The 26,029-nt window shown below is 52.0% G+C and overlaps 1 protein-coding gene across 3 annotated transcripts in view; it reads right to left on the bottom strand.

The window, feature by feature from the left end:
* PLEKHA2 (pleckstrin homology domain containing A2) overlaps nucleotides 1-26,029 on the bottom strand; it is a 56,908-nt gene that overhangs the window by 22,401 nt on the left and 8,478 nt on the right. The window contains exons 2-5 of one of the 3 annotated variants that reach the window (XM_012763005.3): nucleotides 25,333-25,414; nucleotides 19,374-19,537; nucleotides 6,916-6,972; nucleotides 701-749 (exon numbers count right to left, since the gene is read on the bottom strand). In XM_012763005.3, the coding sequence (XP_012618459.1) occupies nucleotides 701-749; nucleotides 6,916-6,972; nucleotides 19,374-19,514 (247 nt within the window). In that variant the 5' untranslated portion in view covers nucleotides 19,515-19,537; nucleotides 25,333-25,414. Of the gene's footprint in view, nucleotides 1-700; nucleotides 750-6,915; nucleotides 6,973-19,373; nucleotides 19,538-25,332; nucleotides 25,646-26,029 lie in introns of those variants that run through there. The other 2 variants (XM_075997200.1, XM_012763004.3) reach the window with 2 other exon arrangements.

The raw sequence follows: 26,029 nt of genomic DNA on the forward strand, positions 1-26,029 counted from the left end.
GAACACAGTAGGAGCCAAATAACTATTCGATGACCCGTTCATTGAATTCACGGCGACGATCCCCTGATGTAGGGCACCCACCGAGTGGCTCTGCTTCCTACGTCACCCCTCAAAACGGGAACACTGAGACGCTCCACAGATTATTCCTTCCTTTCTAGTCTCCCCTTCCTTCCTGACACGGCCTCCTCTGGGTCTCACCACCCTTCTGAGCACACCAGCTACTCAGGTCTCACACGAGGGCTCCCAGAAACTTCTAGGAGACATTTTGCACCCACCCTGAGGCATCGAGAAAACTGTAATGTACACGTATAATTGTTATTTACCAATTTAGAAAGACAGAACGAAAACCAGAAAAAAAGATAAATATTTGAGATGATGGACAAGCTAATGACACTATACCTTACCGTAGCCCATGAAAATGCACGATGATTGTCATTTAAAGAAACACAAAATTAAATCCAAAAGAAAAAGGAAACCGAAATGTTACTGGTCCCTGTATTTCTGTCCTGATGTTACTCACAATCATGGCAGCAAGACCAAGGAAAGTGATGTCACCTGACAACCCAGGAACATCCCTGTGACTGAAGTCACTCATACGCACAGGATACAGTGACATGTGATCACAGGACTGTCTCCACGCAAAAGAGGAAGTTGCTGTACGAGTGTTAAGAAAACCCGGCCCCTGGCTCTCAGTACTTACCAAAGCAAAATGGAGTTTTTGGTTTCTGCTTTGGGGTAGCTATGCTCACCTAAATCAAATAAAAAAATAAAAGAAACATAAGTATGTTTCTAACAGCACTGAAAATGTCTTATTATGAAAGTTTTCACACAAAAAAAAGAGTATATCAAACTCATGCGTACATTTAAAGATAATAATCAAGTGAAATCCTGAACTCATAAGAAACAGCCATTATCAGTCCTATTTCTTAGAAGCCATCTCTATGCCCCACCCTGACAGAGTCCCCACCCCTCAGAGATAACCACTGTCTCCATGTCTGTGTTAACCTTTGTCTTTGCAAGAAACGCTTTTAAAAGCCACTGAGTCCGGGTAGTTCTCTGAGGTTTCTCCATACTGCTTTCCATAGAGGTGGTACTAGTTTGCAGTCCCACCAGCAGTGCAAGAGTGTTCCTACCTCTCCACATTCACTCCAACATGTATTGTTTGGGGACTTTTTTGATAAAGACCATTCTCACTGGAGTTAAGTGACATCTCATTTTGTGGTTTTGATTTGCATTTCTCTCATGACCCCAAGGGATTTTTTTTTCCCCTAGCGTGGCAGTCGATGTGTTAATTTGCATTTCCGTGATGATTAATGACATTGAGCATTTTTTCATATGTTTTTTGGCCATTAGTCTATCTTGTTTTGAGAAGTTTCTGTTCCTGTCTTTTGCCCACTTTTTAATGGGGTTGTTTGATCTTTGCCAGCTGATTCGCTTGAGTTTTTGTGAAGCTGCCCTGGACTAATTCACACCCTCAGGGTTCCACTCCTCTCTTTTCTTTCAACCTCCGACCCCTCTCTAAGCAGTTCCCCCAGGTGAAGGTGGTATTGCCACAAACACACGATTCCAGTCTGAGCTCACAGAAAGCCACATTTAGACACAGACTGCCTTTACATCTACCCTGACCACTTAACCATGAAAATGGGCACTTTCCACATGCCCAGAGTGGGGCTGATGGATGCAGAGAACGTACCTGTGTATTTAAGGGAAGGGCATGAGGAAGTGCAAGTGTTTTTATAACTCCTGTTGCTGTATTTCAACTGGCTTTTGCAATCCTACCCCTTGCACGTACGTCCCTGAGCGTCCGAATATGTAAGCCCACAACACTGAAGTTCGAACACGCTGAGAGGACAGAGACAACCCCTCGTATTCCATCACATGCCCACAAATGCAAAGTGACATCCTGATGTAGCTGACCCTCCCCAGCGCAAGCCTCCAGCCCTATACCCGGGGCCTCTAAGGAGGCGGCCACCTCCCCAGGGGACCCAGGCTGGGGACTCTTGACATACTGTCATAAATCATCTCCTGGACATATCATTCCCTCCATCCCCTTTCTAGCCAAGGGCATTCTTCTACTGTCCTCACTCGGGGCTCCGGGAGTGCCTGCTGCTTTCACGGGAGGCACTTCAGAAGCCAGGAGCTGAAGCAAATCTGGAGTCAAAATTAAAGTCACTTCATGGCTCGCAGCTGCTAGGGGCTAACCGAGACTGACCCACCGGTCTGTCTAGGTTCTCGCTCTTAGCTGTAAGTTCTTCTTATACCACTGCCCAGATTCCTTAAAAATTAATATCACCCCAAATACTCCAATGGGAACTGAGGTAGCACCTTATAAAAGATCAAAAGAAGGACAGGCAGTACACCCCGGGCTTTCGAGACAGAGAGTCTCAAATGACAGGTGTCCTAGCTATGTGACCTCCAATATTTCCTGTTCTATCAAATAAGGGATAATAATGTCACTTGGAACTATGGGCAAAATACTGAGGACCTGTGAGCTTCTCGGGGCCTGCAAAAAATGTACGAGACCCAGAAAAATTGCTTGGCCTCCAATATACAAAGATGGCATATCCAAAAAAGTTAATAAATATTTAACTCAATGTCTGCGTAACAGCATGATATCAAACTCACTGACAAGTCTTTAAATGTGTTATGAGCCATCACATTAAGTCAACTTCATCAATTTTTCAATGAAGCATGCAAAAAAACTTCATTACATTTGCAAATAATTAGCAGCTTAGATTTTCTTCCTTCACAAGAATCTCTGTGCGTCTGCAAGAGGACTGCCCAGAAATTAGAACCAAAAATAAATTAGATGAGTTACTCATCGCCAAGTCCTTCCAAAAGTAAAATGATTAAAATCCTTCCAAATATTTTATGGCCAAACAATTATGTTTAACGAGGAATATGGCTGCATTCTGGTGTGTTCACCCTGATGTGAGGTGGCGGTCACAGGAACTTAAAAAGTCCTGGAAAAAAATGAGGATTTAAGCAAAGGGAAACCCACACATCCTGAGTGTAGATTCCCCACATTCAGTCATGTCTAGACTCACAGGCCACAGGACCCGGGCGGTCTGTACCATCATGGGCTGGGCCCCCTTGCTCTCGAGTTGTCCTGGGTTTCTGACCCCCGAATGCAGCCTGAACCATCCTGTGTGTCTTTCTGCCCTGCTCGCAGCCCATGTGGTCCGTCAGTGGCTCGTTTTCTTGGTCTGTCCCTCAGCGTCCACGTTCCCACCTGTCTTCTTGCCCATACACTCCTGCTTCTCCTGCTCGGGTCGCCGTAGAACCCTGAGCGCCATGCAACAGCCGTGGCCATCCAGGCCCTTCGAACCCACCCCCGCTCCCCTTCTGTGTCCAGCGTTAGACGACGCTGAGCAGAGGGGCACTCCAAGGCCCTCTGGCTTAGTATCGGAGTGTTTATCCTGCTACGCATGGAATTGTCCTATCTCTGAAAAACTCACGGTCATCACTGGCTAGCGATCACTGCTGGGATTACAAACGCTCCGCCTTGACCGCCACTTCCCGGCCTGCGTGGTGAGAACGTCCCCCGCGCTCAGGGCGCCTTCAAAGAGGCCGTCCGGCGTGCGTGCATGCTCACGCGCCTCCCCCGCTGCCTCCAGAGGTGCGTGTGAGGGCCCCACGCGCAGCCCACCCACCGCACGCCCTGTGGCTCCCCACGGAAGGGGGGCCTGGCAAAGCGCCTCGCCGCTGAATTAACAGGATGGGTCCCCAGCTCTGCCCTGGCGGGCTGCGGGCCACAGGTGCGCCCCTCAGTGTCTCCGGCCAGCCTCCCTGTTAGTGGAGCCAGAGTGGAAAGACTAGTCCCCGCCCCACAGTCACAGAATGCAGAGAGAGGAACACGAAGTTATGCCTCCCTGCCGCTGCGCCCTACAGAGAGAAGGGTCGAGGGGAGAATCGAACTTGTCACGGAAATGTGGCGTTGGCCTCCTCTCCCTGACACCCGGTCACCGTGGAGGAGGAACTCCCGCCCGCTGGAGGGAATGGTCCCACTCTACCCCTCCCGCCCACTGCGTGCCCCTTTCCAACACGGTGACAGAACAGAGCAGATCCACAGGGAGATGTGAGGCTGCAGACGGCTGGGGACACCTGACGACCTGGCGCCAGGGAGGGCACCAAAGTGCAGCCACTGGCACCCCCGAGGCGGCCGCAGCTGAGTAGCTGCACCACAGCCGTTGACCGGAGGGTCCCACGGACACCCCAGAAGTGAATGGAGGCTGGGGATGTGGGCAGGGAGTAGGCACCGTCCCCTCCCCCCCAGGGTGACGCAGACAGGACTGCTCTGCAGCACAACAGACTCTCAGGAACTCGCTCTTATCAGATCAAACACAGACCACAGGAGCAGCAAGTTCCTCAGGGGCTGGGCATGGCTAGGCCGGCCCCACCCTGTCTGCCCTGGCCCCGGGAGGGGGGCTGGGCCCTTCTGGCAGAGAAGCAGCCGCAATGCAATGCACGGTCTTGCAGCTCTGGTGCAGCTCCGCCCAGTGTCCGGGTGACCTGGCCCCAGGGGGTGGCATCGGGAGCAGGGGACAGCAGCCCCACCCCAGCATGAGTGAGAGGGTTCTGCAGTGGGCTCTCTGGGCCAGCTTCAGGGGGTCACTGAGCCCCCTGAAATTACAGGCAAAGTCAGGGTATGTACACACATCTATACATTTACCTGGAAAACGAGTCCACGCTCTTCATCAGACACTCAAAAGGATCCGTGACCCCCCCCACACACACACACACAAAAGTTAAGAACTACTGTTCTAGGAAACCCCTCCCCACAGGTAGTGGAGGGCAAGGCCCGACAAAACGGGACGCAGTGGGGTGGGACAGTGGGGTTGGCTGTGCAGAGATGGCTGGAACAGAAGAGAAGGATCATCAGGGAGAGGGGGGGGGTTCTGGGGCCTAAGGGCCCCTTCAATTATTTCCTAGTTTGCCCAAGAACTGGTTCTGCTGCCGTGGACGCCCCGGATGACTTCAGATCAAGCGTGCTCATCTCTACCTCTCTGAGGGACCCACGCTGGTCCCCATCCTCCCAACGCCAGCTCTCCGGAGAGGGCAGGGGAGGCATGCACAGGCTGGCCAGGCCGCCTGACCCCGCGGGCAGGTGCTTTCCTCCGGGAGGGTTAACGAGAATAACACGGAGCGCTGGAGCGGCCACCAGCACCAGGGCCGGTGAAACATCCTGCCGGGAAACCCCTGCTTTCTGGGCGAGTCAGGCAGGAGTTAAACGCTCTCAGCTCTTGTAACCTGACCCCGAGGCAGCTGTGGGTTTTGCACACACACACACACACACACACACACACACACACACACACACACACACAAAAAACACCCATCCAGGCCTGCCTGTCTCAGAAAGGGCTAAAAGGCAGGTCATCTTTTCTAAAGGAGGCAGCCTCCAAAGTGGAGGATTCTAAAACCCCTCATCCAAGCTGCATTTGTAAATCGGGATCCAGCAGGAGACTGTATTCAGTCTTCCCCTACCAAAAGAAAAAAAAAAAAAAGAAGTCCTCCCAAACCCCTTCAAACCGGAGAGGGTTTCAGTTTCCATTTATTATCAGGAGGTTCTCTGCTCCCCCGCTCTCTCAATTCTCTTTCTCCAACCCTCCTGGAGAAATGACCTAATGAGCTCCCAGCAGGATGGGGATGGGACAGGGAGGGAAGGCAGGTCCCAGGCCCCTGGCTGGTCTGGGCAGGGCCGGCGGCCACACGGCTCACCACAGGCATGCACAAACTGTCCGCAGCTGTGCTAGCAAAGCTGGGCTTTGAAAGGCCCTTCCCCCTCCCCTGAGGTCATCATCTGCCCTCTCTAATCCGCCCTGATGCTGCCCTGCCTGGCATCTGCCTTTGTGCCCGGGCTGGGTCTGCCAGACCCTGCCTGCAGCTCCCGCTAAAGGTGGGCTCTCCCCCTGGGGCCCCAGGGCCCCTCCAGGCTCATCTCCTGGCCCCGGAGGTGGAGGGCTCCCAAAGCTTGTTTGTTACAAGAGGGAGACAGCGGCCACTCAGCTCAAGCCCCCAAGGGTGGGAGGGGGTGGTCAAGGCACCAGAGGCCCCCAGGAGGCCCGAAGCCAGGGTGTGTGGGGAGAGCAGCACTTCCCAAAGCTCGGTGCTGGCTCCCTGCCACCTGGCTCGCCTCCCCGAACAAAGAGTTCCTCCTTCTGGGGAGGCTCTAAAGCCCCAGCCTTTGCATCACCAGGTAGCTGGCTGCCTGCTCCAGGGAGGGGCTGCTTAAAGACGCTGAATTCGGCAGTTACAGGTGGGCATCGCTCAGTGGCCCCAGCCCCGGCTCTCAGCACGCGAGAGGTGGAGGGGCTGCTCTCCCCGCTCTGTGCAAACTGGACTAGGGCGTGGCCTGGCGGCTACCTGCCCGGCTCCCCAGCTGTCACCCGGCAGCTGAAAGTCTTCCTGGCACATCGGAGCAGCTTCTCCGGACGTTCTCAGCCGTAGTCATCTGCAGTCATCTGCCAGGTGACTTATAAAAATTCCAGCGAAGCCCCGGCACTTTCTGAGCTGTCTCTTGTTTAGCCGCAGCACTCTGAGAGAATCCTTTACAGCTGCTGGATTTGGGGTTGCTTTTGTATTCCTTTTTGTCCCAATTACCAAAAAGGTCATGTGCCACCCCTACCTCCAGCTCAGCCACCACCCCCACCTCCTCCACAGCAGCTGGGAGCACTGTACAAGGAGCGCGAGGCTGCGGGCCCACCCTGTGAGAGCTTGCACAGCCACCCCGACAGCCACCCAGGGCCCCAAAGCTTCTGCAGGTGGCGACGTGCGGGGGGGGGGGGACGGGGGGCACTTTAATGCCCATGCACTGTCCCCAAATAGTAAGGCCCAAAGGATTTGACACTCCCTCTTGTTTAGATACTGCCTACTTAGAGAGCGTGAATTCCCAGAGTTCCAGGCCAACATTACCTTCGAGATGTAGGTCAGCTGCAAAGATCCGACGGCTCCTGCCCCGACTGCCAGGTTCTGAAAGACACACGTGTTTCACCTTAAGAAGGATGCTGCGTGAGGCCGTGGAAACAGCGCCGAGAGACAGAAGGCCCAGATTCCAGCTCTGTCTGTGCCATTCTCCAGCCGGCAACCTTGAGCAAGCCCCTTAACCATTCTCCAGCCCACAGTCCTCACCTGTAAAACGGTGATGATAATTCCCGGAAAGTAATTCAGGACTCCTGTTGGAAGCCTGTGGCGTTAACATCACCTCTAGCCTTATTTGCTATGGAGAGGTGTGCTCCTACAGTGCTTAAAAGTCTGTGCCCCACTGGGAATAACACTGAGCCTCAGGTTTCCTTTCTGTAAAAACAGGGATAATAAAAAGTACTCACCTCCTAACACAGACGAGCTAATACATTTAAGAGCACTTGGAATTGCCCCAGGTACACAGAAGACTCTCAACAAGTGTTAGTTATTATATGTTTTCTGCGCTGAGATCTCACTGATTTTGTTTTAAGCCACTTCAAAATTCTTTTCATACTACATAGGGTACAAACTCACACAGTATACAAATAAAAGAAATATATCTGTTCAGCCTACTTCACAGCATTGTGTACAATGTCCGTACACAATCGAACACTAAGTATGTACTGTTAAAAGGCACCATGTCTGGCAACATATTCCAACATATTCCAACATATTCTTGGCATAAGCTCTTTGGCTTTCTAATTTCTCCATTGTCAGGAATGAAGCAATGAAGACACAGGGACTGTCACATACCAAAGGAAGAGTCAAGGTTAGAAATCACAGCTCTGGAGTTCCCAATGTCTACCTTGGAAAATCCACTCCCTCAAGAACCTGGGACTCTTTTCATAGCTCCTGGTGACCCTCTAAACTGTTGCCAAAAGCCTCAAAGAAAAAACCTTTGAAGCTCCCAGCAGCACCTGGAGTCATCCCAAGGCGATTAAAAGAAGGTGAATCTTGGACAAAGGGAATTTAATTTACCCAAAGATTAGCGGTGAAGTGACCCGTTATATTCCAGGAGATGGCCTTCAGAAATGTCTCAGATGACAGGGAAGAGTCCTTCTAGCCCCAGTTATCTAAATAAACATGCATTATTTGAAGCAAATCCAAGCAAGAAAGTGGATCCAGGGATCATACCACAAAAAAAGGATTCTCAGAACCCTGGGATTTTGGAGTGGGAGACCCTGAGAAAGGACCGCACTTCACCTGCCTCCCTTTGCGGGCGGTAAACCGAAAAGCCGGCTCCGAGTAGCCAGATTAGCATCTGCGCTGTGGATGATCTGATTTATACTTTTATTTATGCAATTTTCTCAACGGCAAAGTAACTGCTTTTTTAATTTTTTTTTTAAGAAACCTCTATTGGGTTAGGGAGGGAACAAGCCTTCCAGCCCCAAAATCAGAGTCTGGGGAGGGGAGAGTCCCCCAGAGGGCGGGAGTGACTAACGCTGCCCAGGAAGGGGGGCAGGAGCCACTCTGGGCGCTGACTCAGCTCTGCTCAGACTCGGGCTGCCCGGAGTCCCCCTCTGCAGGGCCTCATGGGAGGCGAGGGCTCCAGGGACACGAGGAGGAGACACAGGCCTCCGCTGGGGACCCAGCAACTGCCACCACACCCCCCTCCACCCCGTTCCCCAATTGAGCAAAGTCACTTGTGAGTGACGGGATCTGTCCAAGGCCACGTAATTGGTGGCACAGCCTGAGCCTAAGCTCAAGTCCCCCGACTTCCAGGCCGATGGGCTAGAAGCAGCACGCTGTAGTTTAAAAGCCTGAGCTGCTGGAATCCCGGCTGTGACCGCAGGGGAGCTTCTTTACCTATAAAATGGAGATGGTGAGCCCTATTTGTAGGGCGGTTGGGAGGATTAGGCGGAAACACTGGAGCGAGGCTGGCGTGTGGTGCAGTTCCTGGCCCCCTCCCTCAGCGCTAATTACAAGATGCAAATGCCAAGTCTCAGAGCTGCCCTTGCACAACTCCTCACCCTAAACCGCAGCCCGGAGGCCTCCAGAGCCCAATCCTGAATTATGAGTGATGAAGTGGCATTCGGGGACCATGCAGACACTAACCACTCATAATGACAGATAGGAACCGATCAGATTGCAACTACTACGTCATGCCCCCACCCGCCCCTCCAGGGCCGCTCCACCCTCAGTCCCAGCCTCCCCGGCAGCTGGCCCAGCTCAGAGAGGAAGACAGAGAGCAGCAGCTCTGTGGGCCCAGTTACCCCAGGGGTCTGCTCCTGGGCTCAAGGACACCTCCTCTCCACCCCAGAAGCCAGGAAAACATGACAAATGTCTGAAAAGGCTGCTTTCCCCACCCCCCACCCCCACCTTCCTCCCCACCCAGGGGGAAATGGATGACACAGGAGAAAACAGCCCTGGGATCTCTGAAGCTTGATTCAAAGTGATGCCCAGTGTCCACCCCAATTACTGGACCTAGAAGATTAACGGTGACAGCTGGCTGCCGGGGTGGCATACCAGCAGCCCCCGGGCAGACGCTTCCTGATCAAGGAAGAATGGGCCAACACGCCTGAGCTGAGGGCCTCTGCAGCAGCCAGGTGTCGGGACACCAAGAAACAGCAGGGAGGCAGGGTGCTCTTGCGAGGCCTCCCTGGCCGTGGCTCGGGCTCCTCTAGGGAAAGGACAAACTCAGGACCCTGCTCCAGGAAGCCTCCTCCACCGACTCCAGCCTGTTCCGACTTCCTCTCTCTCTCTGCATTCACGTGCCAGTTCCTTCTACAACGTCAAACACTGAATCAGAATTGAGTGGAATGTGGCAGGAACGTGCACATTTTCAAAACACTCCCAACGGATCCCTCAACAGGCCCACATTTAAGGGTGGCTGGCCTAGAGGAGAAAGCCTGGCCCTGGACTCTGTGTGGCAGTAGATTTTCCTGTGAGTTTAGGTCTCTTCTTACTAGATGGTAAGCGTAGGCAGGGCATGAGCAAACCTTACTGTTTTGCATAGTGGACGTCTTAAGTTTTAAATGAAAACAATATTTGCTTGGTGGTTAAGTTCCCAACCAGTCCAACAAAAAGCCCGCTGAGTTCACAAAGTGTGGAAGACTGGTACCAGTTTGGTCCACCACCGGGAAATGGAGTTTCTCCAGGACATCGCCCAGGTCCCAACTTAGGTGTCAGCTCAGTCCCCACGGCCTGGGCAGGGCCCCTGTGGGACAAGAACCAGAAGAGGGTGCAATACGCAGGAAAGGACTGAGCCACACTGAAAAGGGAGACAAAGCCTTGGGGACAGAGAGTTTGAGACACAGGCTGAGGGGAGAGTGGCAGAAAGCATTGTGACGAGGGGGTCTGAGTAGATTTGCAGCCAAGACAGAGGTCCGTAGGAAGCTCTGGAAGGCTGCTTAGGTGAATCATCACCCGGGGAGATTTTTAAACACACCATGCTTCATCCCCAGGGTTTTACCTGGTGTGGGATGGCAACCCTGCGCCCCAGTACGCTTTCAGAGTTCACGGGTGATGCCAGGTCGGAGGACACCGCGGCAGGCACCGGCTGGTCCTGCTGACTCTGCCCTGGAGACAGAGCGGCTGGCGAGAGAAGGGCCCAGGCTGGCCGGCGGCCCACAGAGCGACCCCAGTTGCTGCCCCAGCAGCGAGCACAGGGGAGGAAGGACGGGGTGGGGGGAGCAGGAAGAGGGAATGGAGATTCCGCGCTGTGTGGCTGGCAGCAGCCTTCCCACGTGAAGATACCTGGGAGTCAGGAGTGGCCTGTACATTGCTCAGACTTCTAAGTTGCCTGGAACAACGTGGGGCACGGGGCAGGCTCCTGAGACATGACGGACGGGTTCATGAAGACACTGCCGACGCCCTGCTTGGTGCACAAGAGCTCTCCTGCCACTGAGGAGCTCAAAGGAGCTGACTCCCCATGAGGGGAAAGTGGAGGGCTTATTCTCCTCCATCACCGAGGAAGGAGGTGAGGTGCCCTACAGAGATGTGACACACCTCCCACATTAAGCCTTTTTCTAGAAACAGGAGTATTTCTTGTTAACGGAGAATTTTACCCACGTGACCTCTTCTCCCTCTCCCCTCTTCTAGCAAGAGCAGGGAAGAGCAGAGAAGTGACCGAAGACCCAACTGCAGAGGCGCAGGGTCACAGAGGGTCAGCACTCAAGGTCCGGCGGATACCTGTGCACTCACCACACGAGTCCTCTAGGGCTCAGCTGGGGAAGTGACTTCCCCAAGGAGCCAAACGAAGACATCAATCCGGTGTTTTGGCAAAGCGCAGCCTGAGCCAGGAGGAAGGAACCCGCTGTCATGCTGTCACGGTGCTAGGTACTTTCGCACTTTGTGGCTTCGCCCTAACAACCCCATTGCACAGACAAGAAACTAAGGATCAAGCAGGTGAAGGAACTTGCCGGAGGTCAGCCCGACCTCCGGTGTCAGCCTGTCAGCCGAGGAGTCCAGCCAGTATTCCAACCCAACCCTTCCTGAATTCCCCAATCCCAGGCTCTTTCCTCTAGGCCATGTCACCTCCCAGGAGCCATTATCTAAGAGTCAATTATCAATCAAAGGTAAATACAAGAGCAGGACCAGCAGGGTGCTGTCCTCGCCCAAGCTGGGCAGGGCAGGAACTAGTCCAACTGGCTCTGGGGTGCCAAACTCCAGGAGACCAGGGATTCAGAGAGTGGGAGGGGAGAAGGAAGGAGAGATGCTGGTGCCTTCTCACCTTCTCCTACAGCCCCTGGTGTCTGGCAGAGGGTCAGGTCAACAGCAGCTAGCGTGAGAAGGAGGTGAGGAGGAGGGAGGATGTACCGGGCAGTCCCCGAGCCAGGGCATGAGCCGACACGGCTGCCCCATGAGCCGAAGCCACAGCCCAAACCACCCAAAGCCAGGGCCGTCCAGACTCACAGAAAAGAACCTGCCTAAGGAGAACGGTGCGAGAAGACTGGAGCAGACGGGCAACACAGCTTCTGCCCCACATTCCAGAGCCCTCACCCTCGCACGAGAGACTAACAAAAAGGGAAGTCACCAAGCTGTGCCCAGGCATCAGCTGACCTGGGCAGTGGCTCTACCTGCTGCTCTGGTGTCAGACTCATCTCCTCCCTCCTACCCTGCAGGTCCACGTGCTCACACCAGCTTGGGGAAACATGGCGCGCTGACAGCTACTGTCCCCATTCTTCAGTTCAAAGCAGGCATTTACGCTTTCCCTCCACAGAGTCACTGCTGCGGCATGAACGGCTGTGCCGGTTCCGTGCTTTCGTTCTGTTACCCAGATGTCTATTATTTCATGCTGGCCGGTGCCAGCACCTGCTTTGGGCAGGAAGAGCTTCATGATGTGCAAGTCTCCCAGCCACCACCTTCCCCGCTCCCTTTGCTGTCCCTTTTCCAACTCTGGTAACACAGACTTAACGACCAGATCAAAGCCCTGGGCTCCAGATAATCTCCTGGATATGTCTGGGTCCCAAGACTCTGACAGTTGGCCACCTGAATGGTTCCAAACCCTTAAGCTCGACAAGCCAATTCCTTCACCCCACTCTCCCACCCAGCCTCCTCCACGCATGCCTCGAACTCCACATGTCATTTCTTCCAATCAGTCCCCCTTCCACCTGCCCCACCTCCCCCCCAACCAGTCCACCAATGATTCTTCCTTCATATGGCCTTTAAACCCGCCCCTTCCTCTCCACCCCACCATACCACCACCCGGAGACAGCAGGACACTCTGCGGGAAATCCCCGGCTGTCTCTCCAGCTCCCCCCGCCTCCCCATCCATCCCAATGGCACTGCCGGAACCAACTTTCTAAACAAGTAACACCTGTAGCACTTTAGAGCTCATCACTTCCACATACATCACCTTGCTTAATCTTCCGGGGAGGATGTTGCAGCAGATTGAGATAATTGTTATCATTACCATACATTATATAGATAAGGACGGGAGGCTCAAAAATGGATGTTACTTCAATTAATGTATTCATCATGCAGTCCTATGGTCAGCTGACAGAACTCATAAAAAGGGGCTCTGAAACACAATCTAACATGCAGTCCCTCTCCTAACCATACAATAGCCTGTTTTGCCTTAGGGACACAATTTCAACAGTAAAAGGCAGTCTTGTGTATATAATCAGACATATAATTAGGGAGATGCATATAATAGATACATTAAACAAATATTGAAGGTTAAAATCTAAAGCAAAATATGACAACAACATAACCGAGACAAGCTTTAAGAAAACTTACAAGAGTCACCCCCTCATGGTTTTGTAATAGTAAGGCCCCTGCTAAGTTTCATAGCTTCCATCTCTTCAGCTGTTTGAATTTTAATACTGGGAGCAGTGCTAACTATTAACAAGTTTGTCCCAAAGTGCTTCTTAGTTTTTAATTTTAATTTAGGCAAAGTACATCCTGTTATAAAGACAAGAATTGCTTTAAAAATATATAAGATGACTATAGAAAACACATAAAACAAAATTGCACTTTAATATTTTATGTTAACTCTCAAAAAGTCCACACATAATTTTAATTCTAAAACCTTTCAAATAATAATTTTACGCTTCACGGAATTTGCATTTGGTGAAAGTGCAGATCTGTGGCTCGTAATTTTTGAGGAGACTTTTTTTCCCCCTACGGAAATATAGACAAAAGCGCATTAGCAGTTCTACGTAATGCTTGAAATCACGTGTCTACATGGACAGTCAACATGCCAATTACACTAAATCCATGAATTAAAATCACTTTGTCCAAACAATTGGCAAAAGTTATGATGATGCTTGTATATGCAGAGACTATCTGTGGACAGACATTCAAGAAACTGGCAACACTGGTGGCCCCTGTGAGGGGACCATGCAGTGGGTGCAGGAGAGGGAGGGACAAACTCGTCACTATGTCCACTTTCCTACATTTTGAATTTTGCACCATGTGCATCTGTTGCCCATTTTTAAAAGAAAGTGATTTACATTTTGGCATTTTGACAGGTTAAGTGTATGATGCAAAAATCTTTTAAATATTGCTGGGTTTCAACCAAACTTCACTTAGGGAGGTTTCTGACACCAGAAAATGAAATTTTTAAATTTTTCCCCCTTATCTCAATTTCGTTTACATGGCAAGAAAATGTAATTAAACACACACACACACACCATTTTTTCCCTAGCCTTTAAGACAACAGTACTGTCCATTAAACATTATACGTTAATAAAATCTCCTTCCACACTTTTGTATTCTTTCTACCAAAATGCAACCAAATATCCATCTTAGCGCCAACACTGCTAAAGCTCATTATCCCTCCCTATCAATGGAAAGAACTGCTTTCGGCTTATTAAGAAAAAATAAAATAATAAAAGCAAAGAGCTTTCTTCGGAGTCCCAGAGTTACCAGAAGAGATACGATCTTTCTGGATATTATGATTCATGAATCACACTGTGGCCTTTGGAAAGTAAAAGCATCGAAGTAGTTTTTGGAAAAAGAGAAAAAACATATTTTACAAAGTATATCTGACAAGAACAATAAACTTGTGCAATATTGTTCTCATGCTTCTGTTTAACCCCCTGTTCAGGGCCACATAATTCCGTCTTGCGATTACTTAGCCACGTGGCCATTAGAGGGGTCAGACGTACGCACCGCTGTGCAGCTAAAACTTAGCAACTGTAGGTGCCTGATTAAGAAATTTCACCTCCTCTATCATGACAGGGACCACATTAAATTAAAATTAAAATACAAGTGCTAGTGTCATCATATTATAGCAACGTTTTAAGTAAAACCCAGCCAATGTTTAAGTTTCAAGAGTTATTTGTTTGCACGCAAGATCAATAAATTCAGAGATAGATTTGCTGTACAACATCATGCCTACAGTCAATAGTAGGCTATTGTGCGCTACAAATGTGTTCTTACAGCAACAAAAAAGAGAGAATTATTTGTTTTCTCGATGCTGCGGCATATTGACTTTTAAATGCATTAGGCAAATCAGTGGCCATAATCAATAATATTGAAACTTGCCTTTTATAAGGGTCCTTTTCAGCTAATGGGGTTTGTCCTGTATTGGTTTAGTGTCACCTCCGCCCGTATGACAATCCCTGATTCCTTCCGTGACTACATCAGTTCTAACTTCTGCCAGACAATCGAGGCCGGTCCCCACTGAGTTCTGACCCCCATTCTGTGCTTTCCACGGCTGCCACCCAAACTCTGCTTCAGAGGATTGTCCTCAAGCTGCTGGAAGCCGTTTTGCCCACATCTGCAGGGCCGAGACCGTGACTGCCCAGTGTGGACACGTGAAAGTCTAGCTCCCCTGGGACAACCCTGGGGCACGACTCACCCCAGAGCTCCCCGCAGGCCCAGGCTGCACCCTGCCCTCGTGACTCCTGCGCTGGCTCACACCCTGGTCTGGCCTCCTCCCTTCCCTGTCCTACCCCAGCTCTCCACAGCTTCCCTCGGGAACATTTCCTTGCCTGAGACCTTGCCATCAAACCCTTCCCTCGGTGTCCGACTCCTTTCAGGGTCTTCCTCTGGGGACCTCGATCTTAAACACCCCTCTCACCGTCCTGCCTCTGCCCCCACAATGACTTGTTCCCCTCACTTAGAACATCCTCCTCTTCCTCTTCATCTCTGCTTAGGACAGGGAGAGCGTAACAGTCAAGGGAGAGCTTGTAAGAGGAAACACTTCGAAACCCACAAAATGCTCTACAAATGTGGATAAGCTGTAGTAGTCATAATAATTAATCTCCCCCATCCTTCAAGATCTGAATCTGGTGCCTGATAATCATCTATTTCCCCAGCCACAGCACAAGCGCCATGAAGGCAAAGACCATCCTATTCACTGTCGTGGCCTCAGCATCTACAGTGATATCTGGCACATTAGACAAATTCAGTAAATATGTGTTAAATAATGTCGCGGAACTCCGGGATCTCTCTTTATTCTCAGGCCTTCAGGAAATGAAGACCTAAAAGTCTCGTTAGGGACCACCTAGAGTGCCCGTGCTCCAGCGGATAAACGGCTTACCTAAGATGCAAATCAACTCAGCAATACAGCCAGGATTGCACCCTGACCTCTTGTCTCCCAGGCCTGAGGATTTTTCCAATATGAGACTCCACCTCCCAGGCCCCAGTCTTTCCCCTATGGCCAGCAGCAAAGGAAAACCGCAACCCTGTCCCCTTTGACCCAAATATCGGCATCTGGGCATTGGCAAGCCGGTGATAGGCTATCTCATCCCCGTGTGGTACCCGGACAGATTATGAACACCGTAGTTTTGCACGTGTTGGTCTCATCTCCCCAACTAACCTGAGGCTTCCTGCTGGGAAGACGTCGCTGAATTCACCTTCCGTGGTGTCCACAGGACCTTGTGCCGGTCTGCACACAAATAATCAGTAGAGGGAGGGAAGCAGACAGGGGTACGGGGTGCAGACTCCAGACAAGCAAGGCTGCAACCCCGGTTCCACAAGAGCTACTTGTGTGACCTCGAACAAAGAGTGACAATAGTCCCGAGGTCCCAGGATTATTGAGAGGATGTAATGGGTTGATACATGTAAAGCATTTCACAGGGGACTGTGCAGGGTCACCACTCAGTAGGTACAAGCTGTGGTTGGTAATTAACAGCAGCAGCAGCGGCAGCAACCGGAGTGGGGACAGGTTCAGCAAACACCACCTACTAGCTGGCGTGAACAGGCAAAGGTCGGAGACCTGGGTCTGAAAATCCCCTACTTATGGGTGCCTATAAAATAACTAAGAGAGCTTACCAGGGGTCTCCTTTTCCCTGTTCAGGAAGATGTTCAATGACCAGAGTTCCCAATGCCTCTCTTCACAGAGACAGACCCAAACCCCCGTTTTCCCTTGGGGAAACCCAAATCCTCAGACCAAAATCCCTAGTGTGCCCACTCAGTGGAGCTCCATTCAGTTCTGGCCCTGCCCCGAATCCCAGGAGAGTGGTGCTGGACCCTCCACACTTCCTAGCGTGTTCATTCATTCCCGCAGTGAGCCACGCGTAGCAAATGCCGGACACCACAGATGGAAAGCTAAACCAGAAGCTCTCCCTGCCCTCTAGGGTTTCCCAGCCCCAGGAGTTCTCCGGCTTCTCTTTCTTAATCAGAGGCCGGCTTTGCAGGCTTTCTTTCCTTCCAAGCAACCCTAAGACGCCTGTCTCATTGTCACCAGCCATGGCAGGGACACCACAGTCAGACCCCTAGGGTCAGAATCCTGGCTCTGCCACTTTCTTGTTATGTAACCAGGGGCAAATGTCTTCCCCTCCTGGCCTCACCTCTCATCTTTAGAACAAGAACAATAATATCCACCAATCAAGCTTGTCAGAATGAAACGGAAACCCAATGACACATAGGAACACATGCTCGCTAACACCCCCTGATGACTTACCAAAGCACCCATTCTCAAACCTGAAGCGGATGTGTGGCCATTCACACAGCGAAGACCTAACCAACCCAACAACCAAGGACAACCTAACAGTTCAGAAGCCGAATGTTCTGAACTGTTGTCATGTCATATGCAAGACTCTCTCTTTCCTGGCAACGGGCCACAGGTTCTGTTTGGAAACTCAGACTTAAAGGAAGTTCTACCACGGAGCATCCCGACAGCCCCGCTGGCTGGAAAGAGCAGGAGCCCGCCCTGGGACCTGCTGTCGTGGCTGAGCCCAGAGAGCCCGGCAAGGCAGCCCGAGGCACAGCACCCACGGCCAGTGCAGGTTCTGGGCCCAAGTGACAATCAGAGAGGGCAAGTCAGGGTGACACCTGGCAACACTGAGTATCCACGATGGTGATACTGTGGTCCTGGGCGATTTGTCACCGACAGTTAAGACGCTCAGGCTGTGGCCCTGGGTACGATCGAAGGTGGCCTCGGCAAAACACAGGCAGCATCCCCATAGCAACTGGGTTAAGAACAGGCCTGACCAAAATAATAAAAAAAAAAAAGTACTAATAAAAAAAAAAAAAAAAAGAACAGGCCTGACGGGAAGCATGGTGTAAAGCAGGAAAGCAAGACAAAGATCCGTTCGAGTGAGTTAAGCTAACATGGCAAGCGAGTGGGAGAAGGTACACGCTCGGGAGGAAAAATGGAAATGTGATGATAAGACACAGAGACCGTAAGCCACCAGGGACTCATCCCTGGGGTGCCCGAAGCCAAGTCCAACGCCGACAAAGACTGAACCCCAAGCTCCTCCAATGGCGGGAAGAGGTACCTTAGTTGCTACTTCCCTTCGCAATGGGTCTGTCGCACCAGCCGCGGGCACCACCCGTGCAGGGCAGAGGCGGGGAGATGACACGGCCGGGCCCGAGGCGGGCCAGGACCGAACGCGAGGACTCGCACGGACTCCCGCCACGTCGAGGGTGCAAGGGGCTCCAGACGTAGGATTCTTCACGAATCCTCAGCCCTTCAAATGCACGTAAGCGACAGGCTCATCAGGGACACAAAAGGCGCGGTTCTGCCCGGGTTAAGTCTTTCCTGGAGAAGGCCGGGGGCAGCAGCTGATTCTGCATCTGTTGCATTCTCTCCCAGCCATCAACTCCACAAGACAAACGCCAAAGGCCTCTAGAGGACTGGTCGCAGGATGATGACCCAGAGGCTCGCACGATTCTGTCTGTGGGTCACATGTGATGGCGCCAATCCGTCCCCAACGCTCAGACCTGCTCCTTCCCAGGCCTCCGGGCCAGAGCCAAACCCCAGCCGCACAGCCCAGCGCCTCCGCGGCCCACGGTCTAGCTGTTCAGCAGCCTCATTCCGCCAAACTGCTCTGGGACAGTGGGCAGGGAAGAGTTAACAGCACTCAGGACCAGAATTAAAACAAACAAACAAAAACCACCCCAGAGATCCCAAAGCAGGGGTAGAGCGACTTTTTCCCAGACCGCGATGACTCCGGGGACTTCCGGGCACAGCAATAAAACTCAACAAGTGGTCCTCATCTTTGCGCCTGACCTCCGCAAACTGCGAAGCAAGTCACCTGCCTCTGGCTGTGTCCTCGCCCAAGTCAACTGCAATGCCTGAGACTCAGTCTTCTCGTCTGCAGCGTGAGGAAGCAAAGCGGGCGGCTTCCAAGGGCACCTGGGCCAGGATTCTAGCACTTCCTGATTCAGCAGACCAAAGAAGTCCGACGTGAGTCCAGCTCAGGGAACCAGGTCACATTCTGTGCTGGGGAGGGGCCCCAGACTAGAAAAGCAGGAGCAGCCAGCCAGCAGGCCACAGCCCGAATAAGAGAGGTGACAGGGAACAGCCTCTGCCTGACTTCTGCAAGTGCTACGGATCCCCCCACCCATCCCCAGGGTCTGAAGAGCTTCCTTCTCCCCAGGCTAAGATCTGAGATGGTTTTCTGTGTGCGTGTGTGCGCTCGCATAGGCATGTTTCAGGGCTCCCCCTCCTCACCGGCCAGCAGGTCCTGTTGCTCATGAGATGAGCTCTGCAGGTGACCCCATCTGCATTCCTCCCAGGCGGCAGTGATGGGCAGCTGGCCACCCCGCCCCCTTCCCCCTCAGCCTCTCACCTGCGGGTTGTCCATGTACCACAGGAGGCAGTTGGCCTGGGTGTCCAGGATAAAGTACCTCCGCAGAAACTTGCCGCTGCTCTCATTCTCCTCGATGTCCAGAAACCCACAGATGCGGTTCTGCCGGTCCACATAAGGCATTCCTGGGCTCTGCTCACATCACCCTGCGCAGGAGGGAGGTGCTGGTGAGAAGGAGGGGGGAGCCGGCCCTGCCTGCGGACCCTCTCCTGGGGACCCTCTCCTGGGGACCCTCTCCTCGGGACCCTCTGCTCGGGACCCTCTGCTCGGGACCCTCTCCTCGGGACCCTCTCCTCGGGACCCTCTGCTCGGGACCCTCTGCTCGGGACCCTCTCCTCGGCTCGCGCACCTCTGTGAGAAGCTGCCGCACTGGGACAGCCTCTCTTCAGCTTTCCCTGAAAACCTTTCCCTGAAGCTGAAGCACCGTCAGGGCAAACGAACCATTCGGCACTGAACGACCCACCCCAGCCAGGCCCTGGCGACCCCGACCAACTCTCAGCAGTCATCAGAACCCGCCCACTTGCATTCAGCCACCCCCATCCCATGCCCAGCAAGGCGCCAGGCACCTCAGCCATAGGGGACGCACGCCCAGACCGCAGATCTAACTCAGGTCCAAAATCTGGTTCCAGACACTGATGAGTTGCGGCGACCACAAACTATTTAACCTTCCTGCACCTCAGTGTCTGCGTGTGTAAAACTGGGTAGTAACAGTCTCTACCTCATAAGACTTGGTTGAGAATTAAGTGCTAGGCACACAGGAAGCACTTCATACACCGCAGCTGTCATTACTGCTCTGCACAGAGGCCTTGGGAAATGGGTCGTAACGCCGTTGTATATGTGAAGAAACTACCCCAGAAAGGAGGTAAGGTTCAATTCAAATACCTCAGTAAAAACTCTGTCAGGAATTTGGGAAGGAAGGGCAGGCACTCTGGCCCCTGCAGGTAGCAAGGGACCAGCCCGTGACAGGGACACGGCCCTGTGCCCAGCCCAACAGCACTCTCCTCACTTGGCTGTTACCTCACGGCTGAACTGTGTTCTCTCAAGATTCATATGTTGGGGTCCTGGCCCCCAGTACCTCAGAAAGTGACTGTGTTTGGACGTATGGTCTTCAAAGAGGTGATTATGTTAAGATGAAGTCACTGGGGGGGCCCTAGTCCATTCTGGCGGAAATCCTTACAAGGAGAAGTGTGGACGAGACACATGCAGAGGGAAGACCACATGAACACAGAGAAGACAGCCATCGACAAGCCTAGGGGACACAGGTCCTTCCCTCACAGCTCTCAGAAGTCACCAACCCTGGAATATCACACTGGGGATTAAGTTAAAAATAGAAAATTTGAAAAAAAAAAAAAAAAGAAGTAATCAACCCTGCCAGCACCTTGACCTTAGACTTCCGGCCTCCAGATCCATGAGAAAAGCTAACTTCTGTTGTTTAAGCTCCCAGTCTGTGGTACTTGGTGGTGACAGCACAAGCAGACTGACACAGTTACCCAAGACCCCTTCGAACTGAAAGAACAGAAAACCAGAAGCAAGTCCCAGCCCCTCGCGCCTTCCGGGACTCCAGAACAGAGTCCCTGGCAGTGTGGAACGCGCCCCTGCCAAGCCAGCCTCCCTTCACCGTGACTTCCTCGGGCCTCTACAAAGAGCCCAAGAGAAGAGCAGGAGCTCTGTCCTCCTCCCAAGAGGATGAGCACCTTTCAACAAGCGGGGACGCCCAACCTGGACGCACAGCCAATGCAGAGTGGGACAGGGCCCCGCAGGGGTCCCAAAGCACCGCATGGCACTCAGACGCCAAGGACAGACGCTGCCCGCCATTGAGCCCTGGCTGACTCTCCCGTCCCAGTGGGCTCTCCCACTGAGCCCTGCCTGGCTCTCCCGCCCCAGTGGGCTCTCCCACTGAGCCCTGCCTGGCTCTCCCGCCCCAGTGGGCTCTCCCACTGAGCCCTGGCTGGCTCTCCCACCCCAGTGGGCTCTCCCACTGAGCCCTGGCTGGCTCTCCCGCCCCAGTGGGCTCTCCCACTGAGCCCTGGCTGGCTCTCCCGCCCCAGTGGGCTCTCCCACTGAGCCCTGCCTGGCTCTCCCGCCCCAGTGGGCTCTCCCACTGAGCCCTGGCTGGCTCTCCCACCCCAGTGGGCTCTCCCACTGAGCCCTGGCTGGCTCTCCCGCCCCAGTGGGCTCTCCCACTGAGCCCTGGCTGGCTCTCCCGCCCCAGTGGGCTCTCCCACTGAGCCCTGCCTGGCTCTCCCGCCCCAGTGGGCTCTCCCACTGAGCCCTGGCTGGCTCTCCCACCCCAGTGGGCTCTCCCACTGAGCCCTGCCTGGCTCTCCCGCCCCAGTGGGCTCTCCCACTGAGCCCTGCCTGGCTCTCCCGCCCCAGTGGGCTCTCCCTCTCTTGCAGAGTCAAGGGATGGCCCCAAGGAAAAAGTGCCCCCCAACACCCACACACACACACACACACACACACACACACCAGATACCAGTGACCGGTGCAGCCCTTGGTTCAGGAAAGGTCGGGCCAGAGTCCCCACAGGGGACAGAAGACGCAATCCACAGGGAGATGCATCAGGAGACCCTGCAGCCACACAGGGTGACGACGGGGGATGAAAGCGTAAAGGGAACAGGGCAGAGAAGACACAGCATGGCTAAAAAAGTCAGAGGAGCAGCCGTGAAGGAGGAGGTGAGAAAAGGATAAAAGCTGGAAAGAGGAGGCTCCAGAAAGTCGCTGCGGAGGAAGGAGGAGTACGGCAGAGCTGGGGGACGCCGCGGGCGGGGCGGCGCAGGGACACCCTGCCTGAAGCAGCATCACCTGTGCCGGCACACAGACCCCCCCTCCATCTCCGCGCCTTCTCCTGCCCAGCGTCCACCCCGGCTCCACTTTCCCAACGGAGCAAGTTGGGTTTAGGAAAAGGAAAGAGAGTGCTCGAGCCAAGAGTGAGACACGGACGCCACAGGACGGACTTTAAGTCTCCTGGCACACGCGGGCCACGGAGAGGGGCTCGGCGTTGCAGGGAGGCGCCCGTTCCTGGGAGCTTCCCCAGGGAGACGGGAGGACAGGGTCCCGCACAGAAGGGCTGGGTCGGCCTTCCAGGAAGGCCACAGGGTTGCCCGGTCAGGATGAGGGGGTCGCCGGCCCCCCAGGAAACTAAGCACACCCGCTGGATGCCAACCGAGGCACAGAGACAGAGTTTCCAGGGGTTGCAGGACCACTGCCACTCCTGCGGCACCTCTAAGAAGAAACACACACAGCAGTGGGGGGAACAAAGCTACTGTCTCCGGACTCCCTGGGCAAGCACGGTGTCCGGCTTCAGGCTGCCTTTCAGAATTCCCCCGGGGCGCTTGCGGGATTCATCGGTGCCTGGCCCTGTTCTCAAGGCACAGGCTGAAGAAGTCACACTCTTTCTACAATCTGCTGAAAGTCTACTTTTGTCAAAGGGGCTTCCCATTTGCATGGATCGATGAGCAGGAGAGGACCCGAGTGGACCCGAGTGAAAGAGAAGAAGAATTCTGGTTACAGCATCTCCTGACTGTGGATCTGTCTGGGGGGGGGGGGGCAGGGGGCGGGGGGAACAGCTGCTCAGATGTCCCGAGAAGCAGCGCTGAGTCACAGAGCTCATCAAGACTGTGGGAGGCAGGGGGAAAGGATGGGCTGCAGGAGAACAGAGCATCACACGGAAATGTGGTTACAGCTAGCCGGCCCACGCAGGAGCTACACACTCAAAAGATGGTGCACAGACACAAACCTGAGGTCCCTGGCCCTCATCTTCTGGCAGTTCATTCTGCTCTCCTTTGTATATTCCTTGTCACGACAGTTGCTAAGATTCGGGCCGCAGAGCCGGCTGCCCAGGCCCCCAAATCCCTTCTCCTCGCCCCTTCAAACATGTCACCATCATCGTCCAAGTCTTTCCCAGCTCTCCCTCCTCTTCACAGAGGAAACTTCACAGAGTTTCCTCCTCTGTGGAAACTCCCTCTGCCACGCCAGCCCCAGCATCCCCTAACGATTGGGCAGCGAAGGAAAGAAAGTCCCCTGCTGGCGATCGGTACATACTTAAGGAGGGGACCACTTGATGCACATCCATAACCATCACCCCAAAAACCCCCTACCAAGGCCAAGGCAAAGCTTCAAAATGTCCTTTTCAACTCTCGTAGTACTCCTCCAGTTATACAGTTTTGTATTTTTGTTTATTTATTTATTTATTTATTTTTAGAGACAGGGTCTTGCTCTATCACCCAGGCTGGAGTGCAGTAGTGTCGTCATAGCTCACTGCAGCCTCGAACTCCTGGGCTCAAGCGATCCTCCGCTTCAGTCATGAGTAGCTAAGACTGCAGGTGCACAGTCCCTAGTAGCTAAGACTACAGGTGCACACCACCATGCCCGGCTAATTTCTAATTTTTTATAGAGACGGGGGTCTTGCTATGTTGCCCAGGCTGGTCTCCAACTCCTAGCCTCAAGTGATCCTCACAAAAGTGCTACGATTGCAGGCAAGAGGCAGCGCACCTGCCCCAGTTATATAGTTTTAATTGGTTTTATGACTTCTCAGAATCACTTATCTTAAATTTCATTTCCATGCTGAGTTCCTCAATATGAAGGTATTGATTAGAGGGTGGCATAGTGTGGTTTATCCCAGGAGTTCCCCAGGTAAGTGCTGTGGGCTTGCTGACAATGACTGCTCCAACCCACCCCACCCAATCTCCAGGGACGACACGGAAAAGGTTCGTGCTGGGTTAGTGCGCTAAGTACCACTCTCTCTAGCTAGTCCCTTCACCTTTGATCTAACGCCACAGTGAAATTATCTAGCGAGTGGCTCCATGGCCCTCATAACACATGGCTAACGAGGAGCACTGACTATTTGCAAGAGAAAGGGCCTCTCTGTGCAGCCCACTGGGTACCCTGTCTTTCCAAGCACGGCAAGCCTCCCTAGTGATTTCTGGGTTTAGTGCAAAAAATCGTAATATAACAATGTTGGAATTTTTTTTTAAAATCACTCCAGCCAACAATTTTCACTTCTGCATGCTTTCTCATGTCCCTATCCACATAATTGGCCTTTTTAAAACTTAAAATGACATCACAAACATTTCCCAGGTTGCTACATAGTCTTTATAATCATTGTTTTTAATGGTTTTATAACATTAATGAGCTGGGTTTACTATAATTTTCTTAACTATGTCTCTATAATTAAATGGTTAGGCTATATCCAATTTTTCACTATTATAAATAATGCTAACATTCATATTTTCATACTTTGTTTCTTCTTTTACACAGAAATAACATAAGTTCCGAGTAATAACATGAGATCATAAGCTATGACCTCTTATAATTCTTGAGAGCTATTACAAATTGCTTTCTAAAAATAATTTATTTATGTTACAACCATGAATATATTGTTACTTGTCACTAAATTGAATGTTCTCATTATTTCAAATTGTTGCTAGTTTCAAATATATAATGATGACTACTGAGATTGAACATTTTTTCATATTTGTTTCCTACTTCATTTACGTTCCTGGACTTTGTTAAAAGCAAACCAAGAGCAAGAGTGTGTGTGTACATAATCTCTCTCTCTCTCTCACACACACACACACACACACACACACACACACACAGAGGCATGCATGCACCAAACAAAACCAAACCAGAATATAGCCCCACATAATGCAAATAACTAAATAACATATTTTAATGAAAAGTAAAACAAAAAGAGGGAAGTTTTTGCATGATCCAGGTTTTTTTAGTAGAATATAAGTTCCTAAGTATGTGCTGCAAATGAAAATACGTTTAATAATTAACTTATGATAAATGTGAAACTTTGAGGAAGAAAGTGACTTTGCATGGAGTTTAATCAGTGGCAGAAAGTGGGTTAAATGGCAATTAAACAGATTCCTGGCCAACATTTGCCATTTGACTGGAAGAAGCTCATGAAAAGGGAGAGTCAATGGCTGCCTACCTTAGAACGAAAAAGAGGCGCTGAGCAGTATCTCTGTCCCAATTATCTTTCCTGCTGCCCATCTCAATGGCTTAGCTCCCACCTGCGGAGATTGAAGCCAAGAATAAAACTGCTCCTAGGAATTGAGGCAACTGATACCACTCTCAGACTCATAATATACAAGAGACAGCTGGGACCCAGACCCTAAGAAAACAGAACATTTCCCAGATGAGAGAAGGAAGCACAAGAAGGGAAGATCACTGATTAAAACTGGACAGGCCTGGTGACTCACATCTGTAGTCCTGGCTACCCGGGAGGCTAAGGCAGGAGGATCGCTTGAGCCCAGGAGTTAGAGGTTGTTGTGAGCTAGGCTGATGCCACGGCACTCTAGCCCAGGCAACAGAGTGAGACTCTGTCTCAAAAAAAAAAAAAAAAAAAAAAAACATGTTTGGGGAGGCAGGTAGGCAAGGATGGGTGAAATCACACCTAACACGTACAACGCACACTCTCTGGGCCATAGGCACACTTATCATTTTGACTCAGGCAGTACAAGTGCAATCCATGCAACCAAAATATTTGTACCCTCGTAATACTCTGAAATAAGAAAAACCGTTCATACCCTTTGACTCAGTAACTCCACTTCTAGAGCTCCAAGTAAATAAACAAAGATACAAATAAAGATTAAAGTATAAAGATGGCAACTGCAATAGAATTTATA

Source organism: Microcebus murinus, chromosome 24 (assembly GCF_040939455.1).
Source record: "Microcebus murinus isolate Inina chromosome 24, M.murinus_Inina_mat1.0, whole genome shotgun sequence".
Classification (NCBI taxonomy): domain Eukaryota; kingdom Metazoa; phylum Chordata; class Mammalia; order Primates; family Cheirogaleidae; genus Microcebus; species Microcebus murinus.